The sequence below is a fragment of the Ranitomeya variabilis genome, chromosome 3 (genome assembly GCF_051348905.1).
Source record: "Ranitomeya variabilis isolate aRanVar5 chromosome 3, aRanVar5.hap1, whole genome shotgun sequence".
In the NCBI taxonomy this organism is placed as follows: domain Eukaryota; kingdom Metazoa; phylum Chordata; class Amphibia; order Anura; family Dendrobatidae; genus Ranitomeya; species Ranitomeya variabilis.
The window spans coordinates 537,814,101-537,839,276 of NC_135234.1; the positions used below are offsets into that span (position 1 = coordinate 537,814,101).

The 25,176-nt window shown below is 51.0% G+C and overlaps 1 protein-coding gene across 4 annotated transcripts in view; it reads right to left on the reverse strand.

The window, feature by feature from the left end:
• TPP2 (tripeptidyl peptidase 2) overlaps positions 1-25,176 on the reverse strand; it is a 117,237-nt gene that overhangs the window by 12,950 nt on the left and 79,111 nt on the right. For 2 of the 4 annotated variants that reach the window (XM_077297062.1, XM_077297064.1), the window contains exon 24: positions 14,921-14,959. The exons of the other annotated variants lie outside the window; for them this stretch is intronic. In XM_077297062.1, the coding sequence (XP_077153177.1) occupies positions 14,921-14,959 (39 nt within the window). The remainder of the gene's footprint in view (positions 1-14,920; positions 14,960-25,176) is intronic. 4 annotated transcript variants of the gene reach the window in all.

A 25,176-nucleotide genomic window follows, 5' to 3' on the forward strand; every position in this document is an offset into this window, starting at 1 on the left:
GAAAGCAGTAGGAAATAAGTAACAAGGTTGAAAAACCATAACCACAAACTTGAGAATTGTAAACATGAGAACAGTCATAAAACATGTAACAGAAACATTGGGAGGGAGCTGTGTCCCCCAATGGAGGCTCCAAGAAACAGATTTTACGGTAAGCAACCAAAAATCCTGTTTTCTTTATCGCCTCTCATTGGGGGACACAGGAACCATGGGACGTCCCAAAGCAGTCCCAAGGGCGGGAAAAACAGACTTCCATCAGGTCAGATGACTCACCACTGCCGCCTGCAAGATCCTTCTGCCTAGGCTGGCATCCGCCGAAGCGTAGGTATGGACCTTGTAAAATTTGGCGAACGTGTGGATGGAAGACCAAGTTGCCGCTTTGCAAAGCTGTAGGGCGGAAGCCCTGTGGCGCACCGCCCAGGAGGCGCCGACTGCCCGGGTAGAGTGAGCCTTAATCCCAGGAGGGGGCACTCTGTTCTTGACCCGGTAAGCCTCCAAAATTGCCATTCTGATCCAGCGAGCAATAGTCGCCTTAGAAGCCGGTTGGCCTCTGCGCGTGCCATCAGGAATGACGAAAAAGGAATCAGTCTTTCGAAAAGGAGATTTTTGTTTACTTACCGTAAAATCTTTTTCTCCGAGCCACTCATTGGGGGACACAGGACCATGGGTGTATGCTTGCTGCCACTAGGAGGACACTAAGTAGACAGAAAGATTAACTCCTCCTCTGCAGTATACACCCCTTCACTGGATACAATTTCAACCAGTTCGGTAGTAAAGCAGTAGGAGCATGAACAAAGACAACTATGTCAAAACCAAAGAAGTAACAACAAGCCAAAACAGGCTAACAGGGTGGGTGCTGTGTCCCCCAATGAGTGGCTCGGAGAAAAAGATTTTACGGTAAGTAAACAAAAATCTCCTTTTCTCCTACGCCTCATTGGGGGACACAGGACCATGGGACGTACAAAAGCAGTCCCTGGGTGGGGAGCAATATGCTAATACCCCATGTACCACTGGCTTACGGCTCAAGGAACTGCCGCTTGCAGAATGCGCCTACCAAGGGCGGCGTCTGCAGAAGAGATAGAATGAATGTGGTAATGCTTGGTAAAAGTGTGAAAGCTGGACCACGTCGCAGCCTTGCAGACCTGCTGTGCTGACGCCTGGTGTCGAATGGCCCACGAGGCGCCCACCGACCGAGTAGAATGAGCCTTGATCCCAGCTGGGATAGGAACACCTTTGACACGATAGGATTCTTGAATGGCTGACCGAATCCATTTTGCCAGAGTGGCTTTTGAAGCAGGAGAACCCTTCCTGGGCCCCTCTGGAAGTACGAACAGGACGTCTGACGTGCGGAAGGGAGCCGTCCTTGAGACGTACCGACGAAGAGCCCTCACCACATCAAGAGTGTGTAGAGCCTTTTCGATGCGATGGACAGGTGCCGGGCAGAACGAAGGCAGAACAATCTCCTCATTGAGGTGGAAAGAGGAGACGACCTTGGGTAAAAAGGTCGGAGAGGTCCTCAATACCGCCTTGTCCGGATGAAAAATTAGAAAGGGAGGACGGCAGGAGAGCGCAGCCAACTCCGAGACCCTTCTGATGGACGTGACGGCTACTAGGAAGACTACCTTCCAAGAAAGGAAGGTCAAGGAAACGTCCTGTAACGGTTCGAAGGGAGACTCCTGAAGAGCTCCGAGAACTAGGTTGAGATCCCACGGATCCAAGGGTGACTTGTAGGGAGGCGCCACACGGGAAACTCCCTGGAAGAAAGTTTTCACCGGCAACCTATTCGCAATCTTCCGCTGGAAAAGGACTGACAATGCCGAAACCTGACCCTTTAGGGAGCTAAGGGCAAGTCCCGACTCTAATCCGGACTGAAGAAACTCCAGTATGGAAGGAATAGAAAAAACTAGAGGAGATCGTCCCTGTGCCTCGCACCATGAGAAAAAAATTCGCCAGGTACGGTGGTAACTACGCATGGAAACAGGTTTCCTAGCTCTGATCATGGTGGAGGACACTCTGGGAGAGAAACCCGCTTGGCCTAGAATCCAGGACTCAACGGCCAGGCCGTCAGACAGGGCCCTTGAGTTCTGGTGGTAAATCGGGCCCTGTGAAAGAAGATCCGCGCGATCTGGAAGCCGCCAGGGGACGTCGGCTACTAGCTGAACCAGCTCGGCGTACCATGCCCGACGCGGCCAGTCTGGCGCGACGAGAATCACTGGTACCCCCTCTGCCCTGATCTTTTTGATGACCCTCGGTAGTAGGGGAAGAGGAGGAAAAATGTACGGGAAGCGGAATTGGTGCCAAGGCAGGACCAGGGCGTCTACTCCGAGGGCCCGTGGGTCGAGGGACCGAGCAAAGAACTGAGGAACCTTGTTGTTCATCCTGGAAGCCATGAGATCCACATCCGGGGTCCCCCAGCGATGGCAAATCTGCTGGAAGACCTCCGGGTGTAGGGACCACTCTCCGGAGGCGATGCCCTGGCGGCTGAGGAAGTCCGCCGCCCAATTTTCCACACCTGGAATGTGGATCGCCGAGATGGGCGAATGGTTCGACTCCGCCCAATGGAGGATGTGAGACACCTCGAGCATGGCCGTCCTGCTGCGAGTTCTGCCCTGACGGTTGATGTACGCCACTGCCGTGGCGTTGTCGGACTGGATTCTGACTGGATGACCTGCCAGAAGTCGGTGAAACTGGAACAAAGCTAGCCTGATAGCTCGAATCTCGAGGATATTGATGGCAAGGCGAGACTCTTGAATGGACCACCGCCCCTGGGCTGTGTGATGTTTGAAGACCGCTCCCCAGCCTATGAGACTGGCATCGGTGGTCACCACCAGCCACCGTACTGGGAGAAAGGACCTTCCCTGGGATAGGGAGGACTTCAGCGTCCACCACCTGAGGGTCTTCCTGACCCGAGGGGACAGGATGAAACGGCGGTCGAGGGAGGAAGGTTTGCCGTCCCAAGCCGACAGTAGCGCATGCTGCAGGGGACGGAGGTGAAACTGCGCAAATGGGACCGCTTCCATGGTCGCTACCATCTGCCCGAGAACTCGCATGCTGGCGCGAATGGAGGGGGATACTGGACGAGAAAGACGCTGGGCTCCCTGCTGCAAGGCCAAAGCCTTGTCTTGAGGGAGTATGACCAGACCGCGGGAAGTGTCCAGTATCATCCCCAGGAAGGAGATTTGTTGAGCCGGAATTGGAAAAGATTTTTCGAAGTTTATCTTCCATCCCAGGCGAGAAAGAGTATCCACCGTGAGAGCGACGGACTCTTCGCACGCTGGGTAGGAAGGACCCTTTATCAGTAGGTCGTCCAAGTACGGAATTACCACCACTCCCCTGGAATGAAGAATGGCCATGGCAGCCGCCATGACCTTCGTGAAAACTCTGGGAGCGGTGGCGAGACCGAAGGGCAAGGCCACAAATTGGAAGTGTTCCCCGCAAAAGGCGAAGCGAAGGAACTGCTGATGCGGAGGGAAGATCGGTATGTGCAGGTAGGCATCCTTGATGTCTATGGATGCCAGGAATTCTCCCTTTTCCATAGACGCGACCACAGAACGGAGGGATTCCATCCTGAAGTGTCGGATCTGTATGAATCTGTTTAGTAGCTTTAGGTCTAGGATCGGCCGTAGTGATCCGTCCTTCTTTGGGACCACGAACAGATTCGAATAGAAACCCTTGAATCTTTGTTCTAGGGGGACCGGAATAATGACTCCGTCCCTTTGTAGTGCCCGAATTGCCTGGAGAAACGCTGTGGCCTTTGACCTTTGAGGGCAAGACTGGAAGAAGCGTGTAGGGGGGGGGAGGAAAATTCTATTTTGTATCCGGTGGACACCAGTTCTCTGACCCACTCGTCGGAAACGACTGAGAGCCAGGCTTGACGGAACAAGAGTAGACGTCCGCCTACTTTGTTGGAGTCCACCGGATGATGCAAGAAGTCATTGGGCGGAGGATCCATGGGATGCGGATCCCTTAGATCCGGGAGGTTTAGGCCTGGGTCTCCAGTTACGATTACGTCTGTAAGAGACCTGGGTGCCTCGGCCACCGCGCGAACCTCGTCCTGATGCGGGGGTAGGGGATGTGGAAGACCAGCTGGTATTGGGCCGAAAAGGCCGAAATGGAGGTTGCTGTTGGTACCGAAAGGGCCGGGTAGGCTTTTGCTGGGGGAGAAATTTACTTTTCCCTCCGGTAGCATCCGAGATCATTTGGTCCAATTTTTCTCCAAATAACCGACCAGCCTGGTAAGGCAGGGCTGTTAGAGAACGTTTAGAAGCCGAATCTGCTCGCCAATCCCTGAGCCACAGGGCTCTCCTGATGGAGATTGCATTGGCGGCTGCCTGTGCAGCGCAATTGGCTGCGTCCATAGAGGCGTTGACTATGAAGTCTCCGGCTTGCGCTATCTGGTTAACCAGGATGCTGGCTTCTGGAGGTAAATCACTGGCTTGGATGTTAGAGGAAAGAGTCTCGGTCCAAGAGACCATAGCCTTAGCCACCCAAGAGGCGGCGAAGGATGGGAAGAGACGCTCCTGTGGCCTCGAAGGCGGAACGAGCCAGGTAATCAATCTGGCGATCGGAGGGATTCTTAACGGAGGAACCGTCCGAAAGAGACAGGATGGTCTTGGACGCGAGGTGTGACACAGCAGGGTCCACCGAGGGAGACTGCAGCCAGTCTTTGACTAATTCCCGAGCAAAAGGGTATTTGGCCTCGATGGACTTTTGTCCTATGAAGCGTTTATCTGGGCGATCCCTATGTTTTTGTACAATCTCTTTAAAGTGAGGGTGAGTGACAAAAACCTTTTTAACACGTTTAGTTTTTTTGAAAGACACCACATGTTCGGGTTCCGAAGCGGAGTCCTCAGTCACCTTCAGGGTCTGGTTTACCGCCTCAATGAGAGAGTCGAGAGACTCTTGGAAGGAGGGGGGGTCCTGAACGTAGGAAATGTCGGACTCATATTCAGAGTCATCCGAGTTTGGGGAAGGGGACCTGGAAGCGGAGCTTGCAGGTACTGAAGGGCCTGCTAGCTCATGGTCAGGGGATGAAACGTGAACACGTTTTCTCGAGCCCCGGGTAGAAAGTGACCGGGTACGCCCCCTGCTGGTAGACGAATCCATACCGTCGTCTGAATCCTCCACGGTCCGACCTGGAGGGGGGCCCCGGAGGGAGTCAATTGCCCTGGCTAGGGAAGCCACAGATCGTGACAGAGAGGTTGCCCACTCAGGGGGACTAGGCTCTACCGGGTCGACGGCTGCGGCATCGGCAAGGGGCGGCTGCACAGAGGGCGAAACGCAATCTGCACACAAAGGGCTAGTGTGGGCTCGGGGCAGGGCCGCATTGCAAGTGGCACATACAGTGAAAAACACTGTGTGCTTCTTGTTACCCTTTTTTGTCTCCTTGGATTGAGACATAGTGCCTTGGGGACAGAGCGGGCAGTATACGCAGAGAAGGGGTTAAGCTTTCTTGAAACAGCTTACCCACGGTCCTGTGTGTCCCCAGAGAGAGATATGGCGGTTCTTTGTCCAGAAGCTCTCCTTGGAGCGCAGTGGAAGCGAGGGCTCCGTGCAGGGAAAGAGGAAATATGGCCCCCGAGATTTGGAGGGCGCCTCTCGTCCCAGGCGAGAAGCGCCGATGCAGGGGGCGGAGCTACGGCCGTGGGAGGAGATTTTCCCCACTGCGGCCTACTCCGGCTGAAGAAGCCGGGGACTAAATTTTTGGGGCCTGCCGACGATGTGCGGCGGCGGCCGCGACGGAGCGCCGCCGAGCACCACCGACCCCCGGTCGGCGGTGCCTCTCCCTGGGGACCCGGACCGCATCGCTACCGCTAAGGGGGAGCAGGGGGGAGTCCCCTGAAGGTACTTACAGCCACCATAGTCCCGGTTCTCACAGGTCTGCGGGTGCTTCTGTGAGGATGTGAACTCAATCCATGCACCCTGGATGGGGATGGAGAGGCCCCTGATGCATCAAGCTGCTGTAGCAGAGGGGGCTGCGGCACAACATCCCCTCCGGACTGCATTCTTCTCCAGATTACATTGCTGTAATGCAGGGTCCTGGAGGGGGTTGGGGGAAATCGGGACCAAGAGGAACCGTTGCCCTGGCGCAAACTTTTCGTGCGCCATACGTCGCAGGAGAGGGACGGGGAGGTATACTCGCCGTGCTCGCCTGTTGTTAGTTCGGGGGAGAGCGGACCCTATGAAAAAAAAGGACCCGTCGCCCCCTTCACTCCGTTAAATAAAAAATTAAAAATTTACATAAAATTAAAAAATCAAAAATTAAAATAAAGTTGGGGTCTGGGAAAAAAGACCCAAGTGCCTCCTAAGACACTAAGCAAGAACTGGTTGAAATTGTATCCAGTGAAGGGGTGTATACTGCAGAGGAGGAGTTAATCTGTCTACTTAGTGTCCTCCTAGTGGCAGCAAGCATACACCCATGGTCCTGTGTCCCCCAATGAGGCGTAGGAGAAAAGTGGAGGTTCTATCCAGGTAGATCCTCACAGCCCTGACAAGGCCCAGCTTGTTCAAAGAGCGCTCCAGAGGATGAGTCGGAGCTGGACAAAAGGAAGGTAAAATGATGTCCTCGTTGAGGTGGAAGGTTGAAACCACCTTAGGAAGAAAAGAAGGTGGAGGCCGGAAGACCACCTTATCCTGGTGAATGACCAAAAACGGAGGTCGGCAAGACAGAGCCGCCAATTCGGAAACGCGGCGAATAGACGTGATGGCCACAAGAAAGGACACCTACCAAGATAGAACTGATAGAAGGGGCTCAAAGGGAGAAACCCTCAGGACGTCCAGTACCAGGTTCAAATCCCATGCATCCACAGGGGCCCTGTACGGTGGGACAGTGTGGGCCACTCCTTGAAGGAAGGTCTTAACCTGTGGCCGAGAAGCTAAAGTCTTCTGAAAGAGGATGGAAAGTGCAGAAACCTGGCCCTTCAGGGAGCTAAGAGCCAGGCCCGAATCCAGTCCTGCCTGAAGGAAGGCCAAAAGAGAAGGCAGGGAAAAGGTCATAGATGGAACGCGGTTGGACTCGCACCAACGGAAGTAAGCCTTCCAGGTACGGTAGTAGATCCTGGAAGACGAAGGCTTCCGAGCCTGAATCATGGTGTGAATCACCCGGTCTGAAAGGCCGGACGCTCTTAGAACCGCGGTCTCAACAGCCACGCCGTTAAACTGAGCAACCGAGAATTCGGGTGGCAGATCGGACCCTGAGACAGCAGATCGGGCCTGTCTGGAAGGCGCCAGGGAGCGTCCGCGAGAAGGTTGATGAGCTCTGCGAACCAAGCTCTCCTGGGCCAATCCGGGGCGATCAGGATGACCGGCACCCCTTCCGCTTTGATCTTCAACAGCTTGGGAAGAAGTGGAAGGGGTGGGAACAGGTAAGGCAGCCCGAACTGTGACCAAGGGCTGGCCAGAGCGTCGACGCCCACTGCGAGAGGATCGCGAGACCTGGAGACGAACTGCGGAACCTTCCTGTTCATTCGAGACGCCGTGAGGTCCACGTCCGGAGTCCCCCATCGAAGACAAATCTGATGGAAGACCTCCGGATGCAAGGACCATTCCCCTGCCGAGAGGCCCTCGCGGCTGAGGAAGTCGGCGGCCCAGTTGTCCACGCCGGGGATATGCACCGCGGATATCACCGGAACTGTAGCCTCTGCCCAAAGGAGGATCTTGGATACCTCGGCAAGGGCCAAGGAGCTCCGGGTCCCCCCCTGATGGTTGACATATGCCACGGCCGTGGCATTGTCCGTCTGGACCCGGACTGGCAGGCCCCTGAGAATAGTTTCCCAGTGGCGGAGGGACAGAAAAATGGCCCGAATTTCGAGGACATTGATTGGCAGAGACGACTCCTGCGACGACCAACGGCCCTGGACAGTCAGGTGGCGAAACACCGCACCCCAGCCGAGCAGGCTGGCGTCCGTCGTCACCACCTGCCAGTGAACTGGAAGGAAGGACCTGCCCTGGGAGACAAGAGGTGACGTCAGCCACCAGTTGAGAGACCGTTTGACCCGAGAAGAGAGACGGATTGGCCGATCCAGCGAGAAGACAGACCTGTCCCATTGAGACAGAATGGCTTGCTGGAGGGGTCGCGAGTGAAATTGGGCGAAGGGAATCGCTTCCAATGTTGCTACCATCCTCCCCAGAGCCCTCATGGCCGAACGGAGGGAGGGAGGCCGAGGACCCTGGAGCAAGCGCATGTCCCAACAAAGGGTGGATTTCTTGTCTTTGGGAAGGAAGACTCTGGTCTGACGAGTGTCGAAAAGCATGCCCAGAAAGATGATGCGCTGAGAAGGGATAAGGCAGGACTTCTTCCGGTTGACCAGCCACCCGAAACGGACTAAGGTGTCGATAACAATAGACAGGCTTTCGTGAGCCTGAGCAAAGGATGGAGCCTTGATGAGGATGTCGTCGAGGTAAGGAAAAAGGACCAGGCCTCTGACTCTCAAGATGGCCATCAGTGCCGCCATGATCTTTGTGAACACCCTTGGAGCGGTTGCGAGGCCGAACGGCAGGGCGACGAACTGAAAATGTTCCCGGAGCACTGCAAAGCGCAGGAAACGGTGATGTCCGGGAAATATCGGGACATGGAGGTAGGCGTCCTGGATGTCGATTGAGTACAGAAATTCCTGGGCCTCCATGGAAGCAATTACTGAACGAAGAGATTCCATCCTGAAGCGTCTCAGATGAACTCTCCTGTTCAGCAATTTGAGGTCCAGAATGGGACGAACCTTGCCGTCCTTTTTTGGTAACACAAAAAGGTTCGAGTAGAAACCCGTGAAACGTTCTTTTTCTGGTACGGGAACGATAACCCCGGCTTTGAGAAGAGAAGCGATGGCTGCAAAGAAGCCCGGAACTAAAGCGGGATCTCTTGGAGGACGGGATTCGAAGAAACGATCCCGGGGTCGTGAAACGAACTCTATCTTGTATCCCGAGGATACAACTTCCCTGACCCATGCGTCCTCTACTGCGGAAAGCCAGGCGTCCCTGAAAAAGAGAAGACGGCCGCCCAACCTGGGAGTTGGGCTGGAGTCTTGCTGAGAGTCATGCAGAGGTGGATCTTCCGGTCCTGGGCCTGGAAGATCTACCCTGGGAGTAGCGAGGACGCCAGGACGGAGTGGGCCTAAAGGACACCACCTTCTTCTCTTGACGTGCCTGAGGCCTCTGTTGCTGCTGGGCAAAAGAGTTTGACGCCGCGAAGCGTCGAAAAGGCCGAAAGGATCGAAACTGCCGTCTAGGAGGAGGGTGACGAGGCTTAGCCTGGGGGAGAAGAGAACTTGTACCCCCAGTGGCGTCCTTAATGATTTGGTCCAGCTGGGGACCAAAGAGACGAGAGCCCTGGAAGGGCAGACTGGTAAGGGACTTTTTGGAAGATAAGTCCGCCTGCCAGGCCTTGAGCCAAACGGTCCGGCGGATGGCAACAGCATTGCTGGAAGCCTGAGCCGCACTAGACGCGGTATCCAGGGAGGCGGAGACCAGGTATTCACCAGCGTGGGAAATCTGGTTGGCAAGCTCCGCTAGTTGCGCGGGAGGCGCCCCGTCCAGGATACCTCGATGGAGATCTTTGGCCCATTTGGAAATAGATTTTGAGACCCAAGTGGAAGCAAAAGCTGGGCATAGAGCCGCTGCAGCCGCTTCAAAGGCTGACTTCGCAAAGGATTCTATAACTCTCCGCCGGACAGTGGAAGCACCGTGTTGGTGGATAGCCTGGAAACAGGGGGATCCAACGAGGGAGAGACCGTCCAATTGGCGGTAAGTTCTGGAGGAAAAGGATATAACACACCCAGGCGTTTTCCCCTCTGAAAACGTCTGGTCGGGTTCTCTCTCTCTCTGGCCAAGATTTCCACGAATTCAGGATGAGGAGCAAAAAACTTGGAAGGTGGTTTGGCCCGTCTAAACAAAACCGCCTGATCTGCGGGTTCTGTAGAGAGATCCTTGATGCCACAGGTTTGGTTTATTGCCCCAATGAGATTCTGGACCATATCCCTCATGGTGGCGATTTGGTTAGAATCCAGCTCCGAAAAATCCTCCGAGGGCGCATCAGAGAGAGCCTCGCCTGACTCGGGAGGAGGATCGGGGGGACACCGACCGCAGGGGAGGGCCGTGTGGCGAGATAGAACGAGAAGAGGACTCAGACCGACATTCCTGCCTGGACCTTTTGTGGCTTATCAAAGAGGGCTCGTGCGGCGGTTCCTGGGACCCGCTGGCTACTGCTGGAGTCTGCAGGGGTAACCGATCCAGTACGGACACCAGGGTTTGAGACACCCGTGTCAAATCGGCCACGGATTGAGACAGAGAGGAGGCCCAGCCTGGGATGGGGGTATCACTCTCGGGCGGATCAGCCGGGGGATCCTGGGCGGTGGGAACAATCGGGTTGCTGCAGGCCTGACAGAGCGGAGAAGACTGACCTGAGGGAAGTTTGTTGTTACAGGACGAACATGCAAAGTACTTGTCTATGGTAGAAGAGGAAGAGGAAGGAGGACGAGAGCGGCCCCCTTTAGAATTAGACATTCTGGAAAAGGTCCCTGAAGAAAATGCCAGCAGGTTAGGGGACAGTGGGGCAGAGGGGGGTGTCAGTCTGCAGTGCAGCTACTCACGGACCCGGTCCTGGGAGATGTCCGCTTGTCAGTGGAGAACTCCTGCCGCAGATCGTGCTGTGCCCACAGAAGAGATGTGGTGGCGAAGATGTGGAGCGTGCTGCGTGAGCTCCTGCCAGATCGTGCTGTGCCCTGCTGCGAAAAGGTGCGTACACCAGACGAGTGTCCCTGGAGGAAGGGGGCGGAGCCAGACACGGAGGCGCCGGTGGGCAGGGCACATATGTCGGGCGGGAAAAAGCCCGCCCGCAGAAGCGGAAGTGGGGGAGAGTAAAGACCGGAAGTAGGCCCCGGCCGAAGCCGGGGCCTAAATTAGGAGCCGGCGGCCGAGGAAGGAGCCGCGGCGCCTGCACGTCCGAAGTCCCCAAAGGAGTGCCACAAGGCCGGAAGTAGGCCCCGGCTGAAGCCGGGGCCTAAATTAGGAGCCGGCGGCCGAGGAGAGTCGCGGCGCCGAAATGGTGCGCCGCAAGGGAAAACAGGCGGCGCCGCAGCCCACAGGCTGTGCCGCTGAAGGGGCGCCGCAGTGAGCGACAACCTGTGGTGCCAGAGCAGCGCGCCGCAGGGAGGAGCGGCGCAACAGCCTGCAGGGCTGCCGCGCTGTGGAAGTGCCCCATGATAAACCGCAGCGCCGGGTAGTGCGCCGCAGAGAAACGCACGGCAGCCTTAGAGCTGTCCACAGGGGATAGGAGCGCGGCAGCCTTTAAGGGCCCAGTCATAATGCTGCTTGGTGGAAGAAATGCGCGTGCCTACGGAGGTCACTGCGCGAAAAATCAATCCCGGCCGCGCCGCTGCATGTCAGGTATGAGAGGGTTGCCGTCAGGGAGCCCCTAACAAGACACCCCCATGAAAAATCTGGGATGGGATGGAGGAAATACTCACCTAAAACATCCCACGCCGATACTAACCTGAAGAGAAGGTATGAGACATCCAGGGAGCTGATGGACGTCCTCGTCTCCGCAACCGACAGGCTCTGGTGGGCGAGTGGGTGGGGGACGGAGCCAGGACCGGACTTCTGAGCACGCTTGTGTGCTAGGATCTTGGTCCTGGTGAGTGATCTCTGAGGATACGGGGTGGCAGTACACGCCGTACTCATAGTCCGCTTTGTGGGACTACAGGTGTGACTGTTCACCCTGTATCCCTTCCGGAAAACCTGAAAAGAAACGACGCACATTGAGGTAGATAAGGGTCTAATGAAAGACCCGTGTCCACCTCCTACTGACACTAAGCTAAACTGAAGAGTATAATGCCAGTCGGTGGGGTGTACACTGCAGAGGAGGAGCTAACTTTTTTATTTGCATAGTGTCAGCCTCCTAGTGGCAGCAGCATACACCCATGGTTCCTGTGTCCCCCAATGAGAGGCGATAAAGAAATGCATATTTCTACAAATGTAAAAATGTGCACACGAGAAATGTACTAAGTCCTATGCACATCAGGCGGAGCAGGTCAATGCTCTGACTGCTTCTTTTAAGTGCATTGACTGCGCTTCCAGCCTGATTTGCATATGGCTTCTAGTTTAGTTTTCTCATGACTGGTAATTTGCATATGCACAGAAAAAAAATAAATCATTTTTACTGTGTAATAAGCGCCTAAACAGTCAAACCACTACTTCCATATGTAAAAACACGCCAACAGGTTCTCTTCAGTACAGCGCACAGCACTGCCTGCAATAGTATAATTTAAAGGGAATCTGTCACCCCCCAGGACAGACCATATATGACCTATTAATATGGGCATACAGGTAATAGAAATGTTACACTAGTCCTACCTGTATGCCTCATTAACGGTCTTGTTGTGGAGAAATGTTATATTCTATCTTTATGCTACTGATTTCTCCCAGGCTCCGGGGCTGTAAGAATTCCCTGCCTCCTGTCTTCATTGTAATACTACCCTACTCCCTTGCATGTCAGTTATGGCCCCAGAATCCTGTGCTCTGCACTCCCTCCACAATACATACCTCATCCTCCCTACTGTGAGCACTGCATTCAGGGATCTTCTGCACAGGTGAGACACTGACCGCCGGTGTGCGCGACAATAAGGTGCTCTCCCCGCATAGTCATCGCTAGGAATAATGTGTACATAGCAATGACTGTTTAGGGAGGAAGTGGGGAGTGTACCATATTGGCGCACACGCCGGAAGTCGCCTGCGCAGAAGATCCCTGAATGCAGTGCACACAGAAGGAAGGAGGAGGTATGTATTTCTGGGGCCGTAACTGACGTGCATGGGAGAGGGTAAGTATTATAATGAAGACAGGGATTTATTCCAGGCACCGCACGCCCCGGAACCTGGAAGAAACCAGCAGCATAAAGACAGAATATAACATTTCTCAGCAGCAAGACCATTAATATGAGGCATGCAGGTAGGACTAGTGTAACATTTCTATTACCTGTGTGCCCATATTCATAGGTCACATACGTCCCAGGGTGTGACAGATTCCCTTTAAACATGCAAATAACCTCTTCATAAAAGAGAGCAAACAGGAATTTCCATTAAAGGGATCCTCTCAGCAGGACTGTGCACAGTAAACTACAGACAATGTCAGGTAAAATGATACCTTGGCTGATGGAATCTGTCTTGTGGTTGTTCTTTTTAATCTTTATTTTCAGTTTTGAGTTAATGATATGCCCGTGCTCCGGGGCGGCCTGTGGGGGGGGTCTTTATGAGGTGCTCTGATTAGCTGTTCAATATGAAGACTGCTGACAGGTGACTGATCCCTCACTGACCTGCCCCCTAGTTTACAGAATGAATATCTGCACATACTAAAGAAATGTATGTACAGTATTGTACAGGTATTCATTATGCAAACTAGGGGATTGGTCAGTGAGGGATCAGTCACCTGTCAGAAGCCATACTGGTGAATACCTAATCAGAGCTCCACATGAAGACCCCCACCACACAGGCCGCCCCGGAGCACGAGCATATCATTAACTCAAAACTGAAAATAAAGATTAAACAACAACCACAACACGAATTTCGTCACCCAAGGTATCATTTTACTCAGTATAACGGCGCCGACCTGACGCTGTGTGTAGGTTACTGTGCACAATCCTGCTGACAGATTACCTTTAAGGAGCAATCCTAAAAGTCAAAATCAACCCTTTAAATAGGGCCTTGCCACATGATCTATTATAACAAACCATACCAGAAAATCCTTCATTAGTGCAAAGCAGGAGTGCTGGGTAAGAGGCCTTTAAAGAGAAAATATGTCACCAGATTTTTGCTATCCCATACAAGAGCAGCATGATGTAGTGGCCGAGACCCCATTTGCAGCGATGTGTCACTTACTGGGCTGCTTGCTGCAGTTTATTTCAAATGGATTTCTCTGCTGCAGATGTACCAATTTTCTGAATGCGGAGCTTTGCATAACCCTGCCCACATCACTGATTGGCAGCTTTCGGTGTATACTGTGCATAAGCAGAGATCATTGGTGTAGGCATGGTTCAACTACCCAGCAGAAGGCCAAGTACTCCTCTAGAGTTAATTTCCTGCTGATATACCAAAAATTTTATTAAAAACTACCAGTACACTAAGCAGCCCAGTGACATATTGCTGGAATCAGGGTCTCTGCCCCTACATTAAGCTGTTCTTAAATTCAGAAGCAAAAACTTGGTAACAGATTCCCTTTAAAAGGAGCTCTAAGGGGCGGGGAAAAAAAAACAAAAACTGGACAAGAACTGTAGTGACATCTATTGGAAGTAGTAATACTAAAAGTCACTATCAATCCTTTGAAAGGATCTTACCACATGATGTAGGAAAGCATTGTATGGCTTAGAAGTCTTGCTCTCCACAAGGAGAAACGTAACCCTTACAACACTATAGATGTGTTTCCATTCAGCACTTATCACCATAAGGATTTCTTTCGTCTTACCTATCAGTATGCGATTTATGCCATATGCACTGATCCTTAGTTTAGGGGCATATGTAACAGAAAGCCCCATAAAAAAGCACAAGGGGCAATAAAACAGGTGATGGCTCTCTAGACAAAGGCAGGATGGCATTTACCGCTACCTATTCCCCTATTCAGCTGATTTGACTGAGAAGGGATTATTCAGTGCAGGGAAACAACGGACAATGAAATGATCAATAGACAAAACACAACGTTATCAAGGGAGATTTTCATATTTAGAGCGGATTTATAAAGCATGTCTGAATATCAGCTAATCCTGGCTAGATTAACAGGAAAGTGGGAAAAAGGTTATAAGGACCGGGCATATGGCATTATGGAGAACTTCAGAAATCAATCATATAATAGAAGATCAAAACATATCTGTCCTACACCTGCTGTGCGACACTTCCAGATTAACAGTATATGCATCATCATGAAGTTAAGAGGAACCAACATCAGTACCTTTTTATATTTTCCTTGGCGTTTTGCTGCAGACTGCCCCTGGGAGTTAGAACAACATACTGTAAGAATACATGCACTCTACAAGGAACGGAAAAACCCTCTCACTTCTTATTAACAGAGGTGCGAGATCTGCTACCCTGAATACTTGACAGTTTAATGTCTACATAGTTATGCCTTGCATATTAGTGGGGTTGTCAGATACAACACAAATCAGAATGATGGGGACATTGTGGCTTGGGCCCACATTAATTTCAAGCATAAGGAAATAGAAAGTGGTCCCGCCATCCATACTTGGGACTAGTTTGGGATGCATTACCGTAGCTGGACCCCACCAATATGACCTGCCGGAATGAGCTACTTACTAACAAGATTCAAACAAACACGGAGCATTAACTTCTTGGGTCTTATATATATCAGAGAAGACGTTTCCTATTTCGTACTCGCCAATATTTTCTGGCTTTAAAAACAGTCAAGATTATTGTACCGAACCAGTTATTAGTACCAATATTGGTAAGTAGAGACAAAACGTATCCTTGTTTAAAAAGGACTTAATCTTTGTCTGTATAATCACTACGATGCCAGTCTTTACAATCCAAGGTCTGCGCATGGGCATAGCTGTAGGAGGTGCAGAAGTAGCAGGAAAAACGTGGGCCCCACTAACACATTCGGATACCAGTATTATTAATCATACATTGTAGCTGAAGGGCTGCGTTACAGATTTTACATTGAGACCTTTAAATTGCATCTCTGCATGTCACTGACAATTTTAAGAAATTACAATTTTGCATGTGTCAGCCATAAAAACAAAACAAAAAAACAGATAGCCTAATGGTGAATCAAGCTGGACTACACACAAGAATCCTCAAAAAGCCAAGTATAATTATTTCTAGAACAGTTTGGTAGAGTTAGACTAATAACATGCACAGTGCTAATTGGCTAGTGCTGAATAAATGTGGCGTATCTGGATACAATTGGAAAAGGCATTTGACATTGTCCATCATAGACATTGGATGTGCAACATAAAAAGAAGCCATCATTAGAAAATGGCATTGTATAAATCAGGTATATATGATACATGCATAAAAAAAAAAAAGTGGTCATTTCTTATCACAGCCTTTATATGGGGAGGGGGGTTACTGGTAACCTTCACACTGACTAGAAAGGCTTTCTTAGGGTAGGTTCCCATTGCGTTTTAGTGTGAGCGCTAACGGACAGCGTTGCACTGCGAAATTAACGCAGCTCAACGCGTCCGTTAGCGCTCCCATTGCCGGCAATGTTAAAGCGCATTGCTAGCGCGTGTCATTTTCGGCACGCGCTACCGATGTGCCGTTCTTTTGTAGCGCGCCTCGGACGCTGCTTGCAGCGTCCGCGGCACGCCCGAGGTCCGTTCCCCGCTCTCGCAGATCGGGGATCTGCGCTAGCGGGGACGTTTAACGCAACCCCTTAAAAGACATTGCGTTAGCGCAATCCGCTAGCGCTTAGCGCTAAACGGATTGCCCTAACGCAATGGGAACCTAGCCTTAGACTCATTTCTTCCTCATCATCAGGGGCAGGATTACAATGGCAGGTACGGTAACACCATCCAGCGCTGCGGATTCAGTAAGCCAAACCTCCGACCCCACAGCAGCACTGGTCACTACTGAGCATGTGAATAAACTGCAGCACAGAATCAGCTCAACTAAAAGCCGAGATCTTTAGATTAGGAGCAGAAATTTATAGGACATTTCAAAACTTTCACAAATATCTTATGCACGTCCTGCATTGTACTACTGTACCCAATTTATTATAGAGTGGGTTCATTTTATACCAACGCCAACAAAATGTACTCAGACTCCACAGCCCTGCCTCTATACACAGCTGATAACACAGGATCCACCAATCACAATAGGCGGTGTTTTCTGAAGCTACAGAAAGTTGGAGTCTATAAAAGCCCCTGTGGCCATTGTGACAATTGTAAGATTTCATTTTTTTTCCCATTCAGATTGTGAGACGTGTAAAAAAATAAATAAAAATACACTTGACACAAAATCCTGATTTATATACTAGATTATTCTCCAATAGCTTCTCTTTAAGGGTCTATTATAGTTTAGAAAGTAGGTTACAATTAAGTGGATGACTGGCTCCAGGACCATATAACTTGTCATTCATGCACTGTCTTGCTCTCGGTCTATGATGAGGAACATGTTTGTGCTTCGGGCAGGCCTGTGAGCAGGGCTTTCCTTGGTTTCTCTGGCTTAGAGCAGGAAGATAAAACTCTGCCTATATTCCTGCCCCAGATCACAAGCATATCATTAACTGAAAACTAACACTAATTACACAAGAAACACAAGAAGGATGTCTTCACTCCAGGTATAATTTTAATCAGTATAACGGAGCCAACATGACAATGCCTGTAGTTTACTCAGCAAAATCCTGCTGACAGGCTCGCTCTAAGGGCCCCTTCACACTGGTCGATTCTGCTACGATTACGACGCATTTGCGTCATATTCGACATCGCAGTACGAGCTCGTAGCCAGCGGTCACACTCTACGATGTTAACGCTTTTTCTGACGTAGTTGCGATGTGAACGTCACGCGTCGCAATCGTACGCTACCCTTCACACCGCCATAGTCCTACGACTCCGAGCGTGACGTATTACCAGCATGGGCGTGCTAAAACGTCACGCCCAATCAGGAGACAGGTATGCGGAAGCCCAACCCACGTAGTCGCATTACGAGCTCGTATGACCGCCGTCACATACTACGATTTCGACCGCCACAGCGAGACATTTACGACGAAAGAAAGTTCTGCTCTTTCTTTCACATCGTACGATGCTGGGCTGCGTCGCAAATCGTAACGCCATGTCACACTTTGCAACCTCGGAACGAGGACGGATAAACGTCACAAATCGAACGCTCGTTCAGACTTTGATTGCACAGTGTGAAGGGGCCCTAAGTCTGGACCACTGTATTATACAGATTATTTCAAATGCCCTATGGAGAAACCTGGCACAGCTGAGCGGCAGGTGGGACCTGGCATTGGTTGCTACAATTTCTCGAAGAAAAGTAATGGAAAATGGAAACAAATAACTCAGACACTTGACCACAATTTGCTGAAATTACAAGCAAGGTCTTTATAACTATAGTGCCATAAATACATTAATAAATCTACTCCATTGTGGGTATCCACTCGGTAAACCGGATTTAAACAGAAAACACGTCAGGCTACGTAACCAAACACTAATTTACAATAGCAGTGTGTCCCAATTCGTGGTTCAGAAGACATGTGGGGTTCTTTGAATGCGGCTCTCCATGTGTTCTAGAAACCTTTCTACGTGAACTAAGGGGGCCACTGAGCTAGAGGCACTAAATATGGTAAAGTCACTGAGATGGATCCAGGAAGAGCGGCAGAGACGAAGAAAAAGAAAGAAGAAGAGAATGCTATCAGCGCGGCGTCAGTGACTGCTCGGTACATGCACAGCCCTGCGGTGCATCAGTATAGAGCTGGCTGTCAGTCAGTGCCGATTACAGCCAATGCTCACTATATACTGAGCGGTGACTGATGCCTCTATGACTGAAAGCTACAGGCTGCCAGGAGGAATAAAGTTAATTTCTTCCTGGTGATCAGGCTAAGGCTAGTTGTGCGGACGCCACATTGTAAGGCTAGTTTCACATTAGCGTTTAACCGGGCAGCCGTAGGCGGAGCTGAACGAAGAAGCGCGGCAGTGGGCGGGGCTTCATGGAGGAAGTCCACATTCCTCCGCAGCCCGGATAAACGCTAGTGTGAAACTAGCCTTACATTGTGGCGTCCGCACAGCTTTAGAACGCCATCAACCTGCAGATTATAGTATTTTTTTGACATGACAAGTTCCCTTTAAAAAGGATGAATTAATGTTTGTTGAATGATTATTCTGAAGACTTAGCCATGCACATCTTAATTAGCCATTGCAGTTGTTCACAGTGGCCATACATGTTCAGTTACACAGGGAGATATAGATCACAGGAAGCAAAATTTGTAAAAAGGCGCTATGCCCTTTAACAGCGGTTAGCCAAATGAGTTAGGCTAGTCTCCCCCCTTCCCCTATGCACAAGAATGCTCGATTTGGCAGAGCATGCAGGGGGTTTTATTAGGAAGAGTGGAGTGAGCTGCTATAAACATGTCTAGTAGTTGATTATCCAACATAAGAACAAGAAAATCATGAAGAGTCTGTAGACCCCAATAATCACTGGATAGTCAGCAGGCCGACCCATAAAATAGGGATTTTTGTGTACTCACCATAAAATCCTTTTCTCCGAGTCAATCATTGGGGGACACAGAACCATGGGTGTTATGCTGCCGCCACTAGGAGGACACTAAGTTAGCATAGAAAGATTAACTCCTCCCCTGCAGTATACACCCTCTCACTGGTCAATATTCAACCAGTTCGGTAGAAAAGCAGTAGGAGTATTAAACGAAAGACAATAAAAGTATATCAAACCCAAAGAAGTAACGACAAGCCAATAGGCTAACAGGGTGGGTGCTGTGTCCCCCAATGATAGGCTGAGAGAAAAGGATTTTACGGTGAGTACACAAAAATCCCTATTTCTCCTACGCCTCATTGGGGGACACAGGACCATGGGACGTCCTATGGGTGGGGAGCAACATAGCTGCTAATACCCCATGTACCCTAGGCTTACAGCTAAGGTACTGCCAACTGCAGAATGCGCCTGCCAAGGGCAGCGTCTGCAGAGGATAGAGAATGAATGTGGTAGTCTTTTGTAAAAGTATGCAAGCTGGACCAAGTCGCAGCTTTGCAGACCTGTTGTGCTGACGCCTGGTGCCGAGTGGCCCACTGACCGAGTAGAATGGGCCTTAATCCCTGTTGGGTTAGGAGCACCTCTGACACGATAGGATTCCTGAATAGCCGATCAAATCCATTTGGCTAGAGAAGGCTTGGAAGCGGGTAAGCCCTTCCTTTGTCCCTCTGGAAGTACGAATAGGACATCCGACTTGCGGAAGGGAGCCGTCCGTGAGCTGTACAGTCGAAGGGCCCTGACCACATCCAGAGTGTGCATAGCTTTCTCAATGCGATGGACCGCTGCCGGACAGAATGAAGGCAGAATAATCTCCTCATTGAGATGGAAGGAGGAAACGACTTTGGGTAGAAAGGAGGGAGAAGTCCTCAAGACTGCCTTTATCTGGGTGAAAAATCAGAAACGGGGGTCGGCAGGAGAGAGCCGCCAACTCAGAGACTCGCCTGATAAACGCAATAGCCAATAGAAAAACTACCTTCCAGGAAAGGAAGGTCAGAGAAACATCCTGCAGTGGCTCGAAAGGAGCCTCCTGAAGAGCTCCAAGGACCAAATTAAGGTCCCATGGATCCAAAGGCATTTTATAGGGAGGCGCCACACGGGAAACTCCCTGAATGAACGTCTTAACCGGTAATTTGGTGGCAATTTTCCGTTGAAATAGGACTGACAATGCTGACACTTGTCCTTTGAGGGAGCCAAGTGCGAGACCCAACTCTAGTCCTGATTGGAGAAATTCCAATATGGAAGGGATGGAAAATACCAGAGGAGATCGTCCAAGGGCGTTGCACCACGCAAAGAAGATTCGCCAGGTATGGTGATAAATGCGCATGGACATGGGCTTTCTAGCACTAATCATGGTGGAGGACACATCAAGGGAGAATCCAGCTTGGGCTAGAATCCAGGATTCAATGGCCATGCCATCAAAGACAGGGCCCCGGAGTTCTGGTGGTAAATCGGGCCCTGGGAGAGGAGATCCATGCGATCTGGAAGCCGCCAGGGGACGTCGGCGACCAGCTGAACCAGTTCCGCGTGCCATGCCCGGCGTGGCCAGTCCGGCGCAACTAGGATCACTGGTACCCCCTCTGCCCTGATCTTCTTGATGACCCTCGGTAATGGGAAGAGGAGGAAAAATGTACAGAAGGCGGAATTGATGCCACGGTAGGACCAAGGCATCTGCTCTGATGGCGCGTGGATCAAGTGATCGGGCAATGAACTGGGGGACCTTGTTGTTTAACCTTGAGGCCATGAGGTCCACATCCGGGGTCCCCCAATGATGGCAAATCTGCTGGAAAACTTCTTGGTGGAGGGATCACTCGCCCGAGGAGAGACCCTGGCGACTGAGGAAGTCCGCTGCCCAATTCTCCACACCTGGTATGTGGATCGCCGAGATTGGTGAATGGTTGTGCTTGGCCCAGCGGAGGATGTGGGTCATCTCGAGCATGGCCGTCTTGCTGCGGGTACCCCCTTGATGGTTGATGTACGCCACTGCTGTGGCGTTGTCGGACTGGATTCTGATGGGGTGACCTGCAAGGAGATGGTGAAAACTGAGCAATGCTAGTCTGATCGCTCGTATCTCCAGGATATTGATGGGGAGATGCAACTCTCGAGTGGACCACCGCCCCTGAGCTGTGTGGTGACTGAAGACTGTACCCCAGCCCAAAAGGCTGGCATCAGTGGTCACCACCCGCCAGCGCACTGGGAGAAAAGACTTTCCCTGGTTCAGGGAGGACTTCAGCGTCCACCACCTGAGGGTCTGCCTGACCTGCCAAGACAGGCTGAAGCGGCGGTCGAGAGGACGGGTTCCCGTTCCATACCGACAGCAGAGCATGTTGTAAGGGACGGAGGTGGAACTGCGCGAACGGAACTGCTTCCATGGCTGCTACCATTTTCCCGAGAATGTGCATGCTGAAACGAATGGAGTCAGAAACTGGGCGGGAAAGACTCCGTGCTCCCTACTGCAAGGCCAAGGCCTTTTCTGAAGGGAGAATGACCAAGCCGTGGGAAGTGTCCAGGGTCATTGCCAAGAAGGAAATCCTCTGAGCCGAGACCGGGGAAGATTTTTCGAAGTTTATCTGCCATCCCAGCCGAGAAAGAGTATCCACCCTTATTGTTGGCGGACTCCTCGCAGGCTGGATATGACGGGCCTTTTATCAGCATGTCGTCCAGGTACGGAAGTACCACCACTTCCCGAGCATGAAGGATAGCCATGACCTTGGTGAAAACTCTGGTAGCGGTGGCAAGGCCGAAAGGTAAGGCCACAAACTGGAAGTGTTCCTCGCGAAAAGCGAAGCGGAGGAACTGCTGATGAGTAAAAATTGGGATGTGGAGGTAAGCATCCTTGATGTCTACGGATGCTAGGAACTCCCTTTTCCATGGATGCGACGACAGAGCGGAGAGATTCCATTCTGAAGCATCAAATTTTTACAAAGTGGTTCAGAAGCTTTAGGTCCAGTATCGGTCGTAGCGATCCATCCTTCTTTGGGACCACAAATAGGTTCGAGTAAAACCCCTTGAACCTTTGGTCTAGGGGAACCGGAATGATGATTCCGTCCCCTTGTAGTGCTCTTATGGCCTGGAGAAAAGCCATTGTCTTTGTTTTGGAAGTTTTAAGAAAACTCGATTTTATATCCGGAGGGCACCAGTTCTCTGACCCACTCGTCGTGGACGACCGAGAGCCAGGCTTGTCGGAAGGAAAGTAAATGGCGGCCTACTTTGTCAATGTCATCCGGATGTTGCAACGAGTCATTGAGTGGAAGATCTAAGGGATCTGGGTCCCTTAGATCCAGATGATCTCGGTCTGGGTTTCCAGCTACGGTTAGGTCTGTATGAGACCTGGGAACCTCTATCCCCGCGAACCTCGTCCTGATCCGGAAGAGGTAGACGACCAAATGGGATTGTTGCGAAAGGGCCAGAATTGAGGTTGTTGTTGAAGCCGAAACAGCTGGCAAGGCTTTTGTTGAGGAAGAAATTTACTCTTTCCCCCGGTGGCGTTAGAGATAATTTGGTCCAGCTTTTCTCCGAATAAGCGACCAGCTTGGTATGGCAGAGATGTCAATGATTTTTTGGAAGCCGAATCTGCTCGCCAATCTCTGAGCCATAGGGCTCTTCTGATGGAGATTGCATTTGCGGCTGCTTGTGCAGCGCAATTGGCCACGTCTATTGAGGCGTTAACTACGATGTCCCTGGCTTGAGCTATCTGGTTAGCCAGGTTGGTCGCCTCTGGAGAGAGATTACTGTCGTGGATGGTTGAGGTTAGTCCCTCAGCCCAAGCGACCATAGCCTTAGCCACCCATGTAGCGGCGAAAGATGGAAAGAGTGACGCTCCTGTCGCCTCGAAGACAGAGAGAGCCAGGTAGTCAATTTGGCGGTCAGAGGGGTTTTTGACTGAAGAACCATCAGACAAAGAAAGGAGCATCTTGGAGGCGAGATGCTATACCGCAGGGTCCACAGACGGAGACTGCAGCCAGTCCTTCATTAGTTCCTAAGCGAAGGGGTATTTGGAGTCAATGGGCTTTTGACCCGTGAAACGTTTATCAGGCTGGTCCCTGTGTTTCTGGACAATGTCCTTAAATTCAGGATGAGTGACGAATACTTTTTGAGTGGATACGGATTCCTTGTCCACCTTCAAGGTCTTGTTAACCACCTCAATAAGAGAATCAAGCGTCTCTTGAGAAGTCGAGGAATCCCGGACTAAAGATGCATCAGACTTACATTCAGAGTCATGCGCATTGCGGTTCTCAGGAGAAGGGGATCGAGAAATTGAGCTCGCGGAAGCTGAAGCACAAGCGCGGCCATAGTCAGGGGATGCGACATAGGTCTGTTTTCTTGAGCTCTGAGCTCTTAGGGACAGAGAACGCCCCCTGCTGGTGGACAGATCCGTACAGTCGCCAGAGTCCTCTGCGGCAGGCAACATGGCGTTCTGACTTAAAGAGGGACCCCGAAGGGAATCTATTGCCTTGGCCAGGGAAGCCATAGAACGTGACAGAGAAGCGGCCCACTCAGGGGGACTAGGCTCTGCAGGGTCAGAGGCGGCTGCGGGAGGCGGCTGCACACAGGCCGGATCACAATCTGCACATAATGGGGTATTGTGAGCTCGGGGCAAGGCAGTGTTACAAGTGGCACATGAGGTAAAAAATAGAATTATTCTTACCGTTAATTCGGTTTCTAGGAACTTTCCACGACGGCATATGGAGGTTGCCTCTTTGCCCTAATGGGGAACAGGAAATGGAGAGGTTAAAAGGCCCTCCCACCTCCCTCTCACCAGTGACTTATAACTGAAAACCATAGCACCGGTTTACCTTGAATCCCAGAATTAAATCCAGGAGTATAGGGAGGGAACTAGCGCCGTCGTGGAAGGTTCCTAGAAACCGAATTAACGGTAAGAATAATTCTATTTTCTCTAGTCACCTTCCACGACGGCATATGGAGGAATACCAACTAATTTGGCACTAGGGAGGGACAACGGCCTGGAGTACTTTCCGGCCGAAGACTAAATCTTTGTTGGGCATTATATCCAGTCTGTAATGTCTGGAGAAAGTATGCAATGAAGACCATGTGGCTGCCCTGCAGATTTGCTCTGCTGATGCACCTGCTCTTTCTGCCCAGGAGACTGAGGTTGATCTAGTGGAATGAGCCTTGATTCCTACTGGAGGAGTTTTGTCCTGAGCCAGGTATGCTTCTGCTATTGCTCTCTTAATCCAGTTGGCAATAGTACTTTTGGCTACCTTTTTTCCTTTGTTCTGTCCTGATGGATGGACAAATAGATTGTGGTCGATTCTGTAAGAACTGGTTTGTTCTAAGTAAAATAAGACAACGCGCCTGACGTCCAGCATATGGAATTTCTCTTCCTTTGGATTTGCAGGATTTTGGCAAAAAGAAGGTAGAATAATTTCCTGGGAGCGATGGAAATCTGATACGACCTTTGGAAGAAAGGAAGGGTCTAGGCGTAGTATTATAGAGTCATCTCGGATGGACAGGTATGGCTCTCTTATTGAGAGGGCTTGCAACTTTCCCACCCTCCTTGCTGATGTAATAGCCACTAGAAAAATTGTTTTATAGATTAGATTTTTCTGGGAGCAGGAGGATAATGGTTCAAAGGGGGGACCCGTGAGCCCCTGTAACACCAGGTTGAGATCCCACAGTGGTACTGTTATTTGCTTCTTTGGATTCATTCTGGAAGCCGATATCATGAATCTTTTTACCCAGCGATGATTTGCCAGATCTTGATCAAATATTGAGCTGAGGGCGGACACCTGGACTTTTAAGGTGCTAGGTCTGAGGCCTATTTCTAAGCCCTTTTGTAAAAAATCTAGAATTTTTGAAATGTTCGGGTTGAAGGGATCTGGCACCTCAGGAAGACAAAAGGATGAAAATTTCTTCCAGATTTTATTATATATTGCAATGGTTACCGGTTTCCTAGATTTTTGAAGTGTGGAAACCACTGCATCTGATAGTCCTCTGGCTCTTAATATTTGGGCTTCAGTAGCC